Source organism: Spinacia oleracea, chromosome 5 (genome assembly GCF_020520425.1).
Source record: "Spinacia oleracea cultivar Varoflay chromosome 5, BTI_SOV_V1, whole genome shotgun sequence".
In the NCBI taxonomy this organism is placed as follows: domain Eukaryota; kingdom Viridiplantae; phylum Streptophyta; class Magnoliopsida; order Caryophyllales; family Amaranthaceae; genus Spinacia; species Spinacia oleracea.
In genome coordinates this window covers 1670986-1681830 of record NC_079491.1, presented here as the reverse complement: position 1 = coordinate 1681830, position 10845 = coordinate 1670986, and the positions used below count along the sequence as shown (strand labels likewise).

Below are 10845 nucleotides of genomic sequence, written 5' to 3'. Positions count from 1 at the left end.
TCAATGAAGACTTGTTAAGGATAACGTTAATAGAGTATAATATATGAGATAGAGTTATGTTTTAACTTAGCTGTATGTTATGAGATAGAAGTATATATATGAAACTTAGAAAATCTGCAAATTGTAGGTTATCTAGTTCATATTATAACTAAAGCCACATACCCACGGTCACATGATCAGACAAAAGTACATATTTCTCCATAATTTAACATGGTATATATAGAGTATAATACTGTATGAGATAGAGTTGTTTTATAACTTAGATGTATGTTATGAGATAAAAATATATGAAATTTAGGAAATCTGCAAAGCGTAGGATATCTAGTTCATATATATTATAAACTGAGGCACATACTCACTATCACATGACCAGACAATTAAATACATATTTCTCCATACTTTAACATGATATCAGAGTCAGACCCACGACTTGAACCTTAATCCGTTAATACTATGAGCCAAATTGAAAATGACACGTGTGAGGAGGAGTGTCTCATCTTATATGTTGTTCGGAAAAGCTATGTTTCAACAAAACTGTGTATGTTACAACCGGTTGTACAATCGGACAACCCGTGGACACGTACGGGTCTAACATTTGCACCCGTAAGTCTCGGAGTATTTGAGTAAGAAGGAACGTACCAAATTAATTCACCAATGCATGTAAATAAACAGTTCATATACGAGTAATATAAATTAATTTAAATTAAATTAAAATAAAATGGTCCCTAAAAAGAAGAATGAAAAAAGTCAAACAGACTTTAATCTTTTGTTTCCCCTTTTTATCCATTTGCCGTGTCAAGCACATGTTCTTGCACTTCTCATGCCAATCAATTTTTTGATTTTTTTTTTTAAAACAAACTATTTTTCAACAACATTTCCATACAATTCCCTCTCTCACTTTTTTGATTAAGTTGATGGTTACTACTCCTAATACACTAATTATTATACCCTTGAAAAGAAGAATGATTAACATGCCGTATGGAATATTTATATTTGTAATTGTAGAAATTATGTTTTATTCTTTCAAAAGTATGCACATTTGTGTTGCTCCTATTTGATGAATTGTGGACAATCAAATGAGGAAATGACTTTAATATTAGGTCGCGTTCACATTGAAATTAATCACTCATATGTCGGATAATAATTACGTGAATAACTTTATGATTATTGAATGTTCTGTAAAAGTCGTCAAAACTTTTGTAAAAGTCGTTAAGTACTAGAGTAAGGGAAAATAAATAGTTGAACTATTATAATAGGCCGGTCTTCAAGTAAACCGTGTCATATTCTTAGGTCATAAACGTTTAGTTCACAATTATGTGCCAACTACATTTGAAATAAAGCGAACATGTACAATTAGGATTACCAAATTAGTGTACGTGGTCAAAAGACAATCTAGTGATAATAATATTGTGTCACACATTCATACTCGCATTTTAAGTAAAGAATATCATTATAGTTAAGCCACATATATATCTTGTACGTGGTCAGAAGACAATCTATGTGATAAATTATTGAACATATCTACTCCGCATATCTATACATGACGATCGATAAATTTTCACTAAGCGTTATAGTTTTAGTGGATCTTTGTACTTTAATTGATTAAAATCTCCACGATGATTCACATTAGATATAAGAAAAATAAATTATTCATGGGTTCACATTAAAATGGTATATGGAAGCTAGCTATAATTTGTATTTGTTGAGAAATATTTGTAATATAGTGATAATATTTACATAGCATTATTAAAAATATGAAATCTTCGACCTTAAGAATCAATCGAGTTAATTAAAAGTAAAACGATAAATAATCGATATAAAAATAATGAGATATCATGTACGGAGTATGTATAGATGTATATAGTCATCACTCATGAAAATGAAATATATATATATATTCCCTTTACATTTATGTATATTGTGTGCCAGTACTACTCCAGTAAATAAATCAATGGAAACTTGATGGATCTAGCTTGATACATGAAAATTTAAAAATACATCCATTTAACATATCCCCTTTTGTGACAACATAATTAAATTATATGAAACGTGTTTAGTTACATAGGAATTAAATTAATTGGACTTAGTCCTCATATGAATAAAATAAAAAAAAATATAGAAATTAAATTATGTAGAAGTGCAAAGTGTTCTAATTCTATACACCGTAAATTACCAATGAGGTAATGTGGAGAACTCAGAGCAATGTCTAACTATCTAAGGGGTTTTCTAAATGGGTGATGATGAAGGTCGCAAGTTGCGACAACATTTAGTTGTCGCAATCTTACGTGTCGGAGTTTAATTGGTACATATAGGCGTCATGTAGGATATGCATCATCAGAATATTTTTACTATCAATATAATATTTTTACTATGAAATTATGTAAATAAGGTAGTCAATATAAAAAAGTAAACAAATTAGAATATTAAGATTTTTCTACCTGTTTTGTAACATTTATAATAGGTTATATAAGTTAAATATTTTAATTTCTAATTTAAATCATGACACATAAGCATGCCATGTCATCATTGTGACACGGCTTAAAGGTCGCATGTTGCGACCTTTATCATTTTCGTTTCTAAATATCATTTGGTAGTTTTAGTGGGTGCATTAGTGCATATAGTTAATTTTATATATAGAAACTACAACATTTTCAGATTTAGTTATAAAAAAAACAAATTTTAAATGGGGTCCATTGACCCTACACTTGCAATAATGGCTCTGCCACTGTCAGTGGGTAAAACCGAGGTTATGGTAAAATCATCCGCGAGAATCTCTTCTTCCTGTATTTCCCTTGTGGCTCATTTACACTGAAAAAAAAATATTCTAATTTTATTAAAAATGTAATAAATTGGAAATTTCTAACTAAAAGCGATGTACTAAACAATTAGAGATGTTAAGGTTAATTAATTACTTTGTCCATATACTCATATGTGGCATTAATTGGCAATAAGAAATAGACATAATAGAATTAAGGGTTAATAATAATATTATTAATATTATTCACCTTTTTTTCACATAATTAAGATTTCTTGTAACTTTGGCTTTTCTTGAAACTTCCCCCCACCTTAACTAACTTAGCAAGCATTCTCTCTCTCCTCATCTCCCTATCATCTCTACTAAAAGCCAATATTTTTATTATTGCCAAACCTTACTTCTTATGTCCTCCCTTATATATATACACATTTTGAAACTATATATTATACACATCTCATTGCAAATAAAAATACATATACATACATACATTCATACATAAATTATTATTATTCTTCATCTTCTTCACTTTGGACTTATAAAGAAGCTAATTAAGATCGATTAATTAGTGATTAAGAAAGTTAAAGATGGGTTTAAGAGACATTGGAGCAACACTTCCTCCTGGGTTTAGATTTTATCCAAGTGATGAAGAATTAGTTTGTCATTATCTTTACAAAAAGATTGCTAATGAAGAAGCTCTTAAGGGTACTTTGGTTGAAATTGACTTGCATACTTGTGAGCCATGGCAACTTCCTGGTATGTTTTACTTAATTAATTACTATTATTAGAAACCATAATTTTTTTTTTTCCCGGAAGAAAGAACCAGAAGGATAATATAAATTACAAATGAGGGGAATTCGAATCTGAAACCTGTCGTACACAGACCCTCACCTTAAATCTTAATTATTAACCACCAGGCTAAAACCTCGTTGATTTTTATCATTATCTTTCTATGAAGTTTATCATTATTTTCCTATGAAGTTTACATGCATGGTGTTTCTTCTTTTTTTCTTCACTTTCCCCCCTTTTTGAGTTGAAACTGATTTTCAAATCTTTCTTAAGATTCTTTATGTTGGTCTTTCTATAATGATTTTATCATCATTAGTTAAATGGAATATGATTCTCAATATTTTAATGGAAAATATGTACGATTTATTCCGGTCTGGTTTCCGGTCCAGGTATACTTATACACATCGATCCCTAGGCCGGACGATCCAGTTATTGGGCAATTTAAGGGGAGAATGGGAATCAAATCACACATTTTCTTTTCTTTATATGTCAAGTTCTACATTACTCCATTTGTCAATCAATAATTCGATATATGGTCGAATAACCGAAGAGGATCTTCACTAATTAAATTCATATTCGAGGTATTATCTAATTAACTTACGATTAATATTCGAGGTACTTTCCACTTGTAATTGATTTGTAACTTGACTATATATATATATATAATTTTTTTTTTTGTTAATTTTCATTATTCATTACTCTATTTTTCTTAGAGCTTTCACATTATTAAGTATGATACATAGTATTATTACCATTAATTGATAAAAAAAAATCTAAATTGATTCATGTATATCATAAATCTATAAATCCAATTAGTAGACGTGTCGTGGTAAATAACTCTCTAGTATTTTTGAAGATACATTTTCTCAACTGATTTGATTTTCTTTCACTTTTTTTCAATGTGCATTTATTTATAGTGCATGAAACTCCGGGACTTTACATTGTTTTCATGCAATCTATTTCCTTCAATTCTATTTTCTCTTATAAAAATATTTAATTTTTTTATTGAAATGAGGTGGAAATGTAAATATACGAGTCCGTATATATGTATTTTTTTAATACGAAAATATAAATATATATACTTCGTACTACGTATATGATTAAACTTTTCTTGTTTATGCTAGATATTATAGACTAAAGGTAATCTCTATTAATATGTTTTGTAATCCATTATAGTGAGTACAACGTTATTAGTTCATATGTAGATGTTTGTTACCTTCTATCTGTTTCTCCCTAAATTTTTTTGTCTCTTTCATTTTATTGGGTGTGACTTGTTTGTGTGTGCCATTTTTCCGATTTGTCTCCCTTTCTTTTTTTGTTCGCCCCATGTATTATGTTTTGAAAAGCCCATCTTACCTCAACATTGCATGATTAGAATTCACACCTAGCCTTTTGTGGATAATATTGCTGACGTGGTGTTATTTTCTAAATATCGATCAACTAGCCAGTTGATTTTTAATTCTTTACCTAATTTCATATTTAGGGTGCGTTCTATTCACCTGATTTTCACTTATTTTTTCTGAATTTATCTTATCTGAACTTACCTGAACTTATTTTTCCTGAAATAACTGGAAATAAGGTGAACAGAACAGGGTCAATTTCGAATTTTCATCTTAATTATCTAGTTAAAAGTATGCTAGATGGTAAAGTTTTTTTTTACTTGGTGTTAGTTACACAAAACACCAAAAACCAATTTGTTTTGTTTTTGTTTACATGCATATTAAGTAGGCTTGTCAAGAAAGCTAATAAAATCACAAATAACAGGTTGACAACGCCAAGGTTGACTCCTTTCTAATTTAGGAAACATAACAATTAATTTAAAATTTCTACATTGAACTAGGGTGTTATACAATTTCATCTTTTACTTAAAATAAAAAGTTAATTAATTTCTAACAAAACTCTAATTACCTCATTAGGAAAGTTAATACACTTTCTCCACCTCTCATTTCTTATCTTAGTTCCATAATTATTTATTTCAAGTAATTCTAGTAGTGATCAACAAGTTTCTAAATATGTGGAGAGTAATGATGCTTAGTTGACAACCAATACAAAAACTTTGAGAAATTTCTAAAAAATCCCCCCAAATTTATCTACGTGCTTGATTAGAACACCAACTAGGTTGATTGGTTGGTTAATTAATACACTACAAGAATTTGTATCTTTAACGACACCTAATTATGACGGGTCAAAAATTCCGTCGCAAATGTATTTTACGATGGGTTAACGACGACCCCCCTTTTATGACGGGTTCGCGACAGGAAATCCCGTCATTAATCAACGATTATCGGCTCTTAGCGACGGAATTTCCCGTCGTTAATGGTACAATTTTTTATAGTGATGAAAGCGTTTGAGTATAGTGTCCATAATCTGAATTCAACCTCGTCTATATCACTATCCTTTGCAAAATTATTACCATGTATATACCAAAATAACTAAATTACAGACGTGGTACTTATTCTATATTGCAATAATAGAATTATTATTTTGTACGTTTTAGGCTTTTAGCTTGTACGTCAATATACCTGGAAATTTTGTTACTCGTAATGATGAATCTAGATCGATGGTCCACTAGTAAATAATTAAAATAGCTAGGAAGCCAATAATCAACTAGGGTTAACAAAAATGATGTGACACTTATGGAAAGGGGTAATAATATTTTTACTACCTACATGACATAAGATTATTCTATTACTGTTGTATGTCACACTAGTAAACAGGAATATGCTTCGAAATCATGAAAATATTTGGAGTAATTTTTTGTAACAAATTTTTTTATAGTCTCTCCTCAAAAAAAAAAAAAAAAAAAAAATACTCTCCTCAATCCTCGTAAATTGTAGTAGAGGTGTAAACAACTTTCATATTAGAAATATCCATTAAACTCGATCACATAAGTTTTTTTTTTTGTTCGTAACAGTGTTACTCTTTTACATCTTAAATAACACGTACAACCATTTGTTTGTCTGTGTGTAACGTTTTATGTTACCGATCTACTGTAAATGGAAATATTTTGAGATGAACTCATGCATGCATCTACAAGTCGTGTGTTGTCACTTTGATGAACAACAAAGATATATACATCTTTATAACATGGATCGATCGATAATTTATTTTTTAAAAAGAATATACAACAAAAGTTAATATCGATATTACCTCAAAAAAAGAGAGTTAATATCGATAATTAAGACTCATATATATACACATAAAATGTCAATTATACACTATACTAATAATTGTACGGTTTCTCTTATCCTTTAGAATTGAATAATCAGGAGATTGATCGATCAAAAATACAATCATTGTACTTAATTAATTGTATACACGCAAATAATTATTTGATTTTCTATATAAGCAATGATCTAATTTCCATCAATTCTTGACTTTTTTTTTATAATTTTTGTGTAGAGGTGGCAAAGCTCAACACTACAGAGTGGTACTTCTTCAGCTTTCGTGACCGCAAGTATGCCACGGGCTTCCGCACCAATAGGGCGACGACATCTGGCTACTGGAAAGCAACGGGTAAGGATCGGGTTATACTTGAACCTAGGACCCGGGAAACTGTTGGAATGAGGAAGACTTTGGTTTTCTATAAAAACCGGGCTCCGAATGGGATCAAAACGGGTTGGATCATGCATGAGTTTCGTTTGGAGAGTCCACATATGCCTCCTAAGGTATGTATATATCATTCTACGCTCTATACATATACAGTATCTAGTGATACATATACATATACATATATACAGGTATTACCTCGTATTAGCTGGCTAATTTAAATGATTAAGTACTCGAAAATTTTATTTAATTATTTAATTAATGAGGAACCCAGTAAAACGGCAGAGTCAGGGGCAGAAACATGGGGGGACAAGCGGGAGCCTCAACACCCAAGTTATTATTTTTTTTTTTTTGAAAAACTAGTTTAAAAACATTTTAAATAGGTAACTTTCTTATGTGATCTCCTTCTAAATAAGGTTTCTGATTTCGTCTCTATACATAGTAATAAGATTCAATATCCATCTAATACGAGTAGTAAATACCTAGGTAAAAAATATGTGTTGTGTTAATCCATAGGTGTTACTATCGTTATTATGTGATGTCCTGCGAAAGTATAATCTAATAATTAAATAAGGGTACGGGTTAACATTGGTCCTTACCAACTAAATCTCACACATGGAAGGTACATATATGAGAAGATGAGCACATGAGATAAAACCCTCGTGAATGCAATAGTGTTTTTAAGACTATTTATTATACATGCCTTTTTTCTAATTTTGATGATTTGATCGAGGGAAAAGCTAAAATTGTCGTTCTAATGTCCTACCCATGAGGCCATGACAAGTCTAAAGAAGATACAACAACTTTACATAGTGTACGTACGTAGTTGAATTAATTGAACTTGTGCATTAGTACAGATGGAATTCGATCCATGATATTGATATCGGATAATAACTTACTAAGTATCCTGTATAGTAGCTGGCATCGACACTTGTACCTTCCCTATTCCGTATATATTATTTCAATATAGGATTGATGAGATTAGACCTGATCAACTATACACTACAAGAATATGTATCTTTAACGACAACCTATTTACGACGGGTCAAAAATCCCGTCGTAAAAGACTTTTGCGACGGGGCTAACAACCAAACAAGGACGGGAATAGCCGTCGCAAATGTCTTTTACGACGGGCTTACGACGGATTTACGACGGGATTACTATTTACGACGGCCCCCTTTTATGACGGGTTCGCGACAGGAAATCCCGTCGTTAATCAACGATTATTGGCCTTTTGCGACGGGATTTCCCGTCATTAATAGTACAATTTCTTGTAGTGTATAGTTCGACCCGCTGGTCCGACCCGAAAAAGTTCATGTGTTTGGCAACCTAAAATATTTTTTAGTCTAAATCCCGAGTCTGGCCCGAAAACCCGCTTCAATTTATGGGTTTGAGCATGTTTTTGTGTGTGTTAAAGCCCGATCTGACCCGACCCGATCGAATTCTGATCACTTCTTGGTGAGATATAAACGTCGCCACGCCTATATATAAACTTAATAAGTAATAATCGTAACGTAGGTCATAACTGAAATGGTATATATATGCTGGTAAGGATGCCAGCAAGATCGAGGGACATTGGCACCATAAATAAATGGCCTAGAAATTAAGAAGGGGAATAATATTTATTTGTGCAATTACATCATATAAATTCAAAAATGAAGATCACCTCTAATGTTCAATGATTGGGGACAAGGATTTATCTGTTGTCACTTTCTCTAGACAAGTACAGCATCTTAGGGCATCACTTTCTTTAGACTTATATACAAAATTTCAAGGAAACTTCATCATTGTTTATTCTCATTTTTACTTCCATTATGTTCCCTTTCATCAAGCCATTACTTAATATTCTTTTCGTTCCAGATTAGTTTTTACACTTTTTATATACATCTGTCTCAGATTAATTTTTACACTTTTATTTTCAAAAAGACCGCACAATTATTTAATACATCTCTCTTCTCGTTACCAGAAAGGTAGAGCCTCATATTTTCTCACATTCCATTAAAAAATACTACACTATCCAATATCACATACATCTACTTATTGAATAAGATTTGGTGTATCAACCATTGAATCCTTAATTTATAAATAAAATTTTAAGATGACACTTTTATCAAATATTCAAATAGGATGAAATTTATCACAAATTTTTTATAAACATTTTAATTTATAGCACCATGCACTACTTTTACTTCTGTTTACAAGGGGATCACGAGTTAAGCTCTGTTTTGTTCACCTTCATTCCACTTATTGTACTAGGAAAAATAAGTTCAGTTAACTTCATACATAGTATAAGTTTAGATAAAAACAAATAAGATAAGTTCAGTAAAAATAAGGGTTAGCTAAACACAATTTATACTTAAAAATAAATTCAGATAAGATACATCCAGGAAGTGAAAATCAGGTAAATAAAACGCACTCTTAGTTTAATTTAATCAAGTGACATGGGAGATCTCCAAAGGACAATTTACTTATTAGATTGATAGTACACATCTGTCATGTTATTATATTTTATCAAAATCATGTTATTATATTACAGTTTCGTAAAGTTCTTTACAGTTACTATTTGCACGGACTCCAATGCAATATTTAACTACTAATATATCAAATTTCATATGTGAAAAAATTATAAAAAGTTGATATTCTGAAAATGAATAACGAGACCAATCTAACAAGATCTTACATGTAACATTTTGATGTATATAATAGTGGATATTTACGGTCAAAGTTTTCATACTTTGGACACATTTTCCAAAGCGTAAAAAACTTTCTGAAACGGAGGTAGCTAGTATGTATATTGATATTTGTAAAATATTTATAATAATAATTTCAATTTTGATATGATTTGCAGGAAGACTGGGTGTTATGTAGAGTTTTCCACAAGAGCAAGAGTGAAGAAAACAACAATAATAATAACAACAACCAATGCCAACACACATATGAACATAACACCACCACCACTTCACCACCTACTTGCTATACATGCCAACAACAAACAAACTCTTCATCAAATTATTCTCATCCCATTATTCTTCCTCCTCATCAAGAATCATCAATAATTCTTACTAACAACAATCCAAACAACATCATCAATAATCTAATTACGACTTCGCCCTCGTCGTTAAACCCTATTATCCCCATGAGCTACTCTTGGAGTGATTTAGTGAGCTCAAGTGTGAAAAATGATGAAGATGAATATGGTGGTTTATTGTGGGACATTGAAATGGATGAAGATCAAAGTAGCAAGTTGGGTGATAATAATGGAGATTTGCATAATGTTCCTCCTAGTTGTTGTCTTCCTCAACTTGGGTTTGGAGATGTCAGATTTGATCAGGATGATTGTGGTGTTGTTTTCTTTTGATATTATTATATCATTATTATTTTCTCAATTTACTAACAAAAAATGGGAAAAAAGAAAAAAAAAATTGAAGAAAAGATTGGGGGAAAAGGACATAGTATTTAGAAGAAAACTACACCACTATTTTGTTGATTTGTGGATGTTAATTAATTTGTGTGAAGTTTGGTGTATTAATTAATTACTAGCTAGACGTACTATTGTTTTTGTTTAGGTATTAAAGGATTTTTATTGTTATACCATAATTAATATGGTAATTAATAGGGTTTAGGGTTGTGGTCTACATATTTTTATGAATATATAGTGGTCATTGTATAAATATATACATGAATAATGTATGTACTTTTACCTCTTGTTTGAATGAACACATATATTTGTACATTTATATTACTTTTTATTCATA

At 30.6% G+C, this 10845-nt stretch overlaps 1 protein-coding gene across 1 annotated transcript; it reads left to right on the top strand.

Annotated features, from left to right (window-relative positions):
• Positions 1-3131: 3131 nt before the first annotated feature.
• LOC110794339 (protein CUP-SHAPED COTYLEDON 3) lies at positions 3132-10845 on the top strand. The gene is made up of 3 exons (XM_021999300.2): positions 3132-3508; positions 6944-7209; positions 9939-10845. Exons 1-3 carry the CDS (start codon positions 3340-3342, stop codon positions 10446-10448), a joined length of 945 nt encoding a protein of 314 aa, XP_021854992.1. The 5' UTR covers positions 3132-3339; the 3' UTR covers positions 10449-10845.

Bases quoted from the DNA above. Each gene is read 5' to 3' on its own strand.
- LOC110794339 (XM_021999300.2), top strand. From the start codon at position 3,340: ATGGGTTTAAGAGACATTGGAGCAACACTTCCTCCTGGGTTTAGATTT. The intron at 3,509-6,943 runs GTATGTTTTACT...ATTTTTGTGTAG, and splicing joins TGAGCCATGGCAACTTCCTG to AGGTGGCAAAGCTCAACACT. The intron at 7,210-9,938 runs GTATGTATATAT...TATGATTTGCAG, and splicing joins GTCCACATATGCCTCCTAAG to GAAGACTGGGTGTTATGTAG.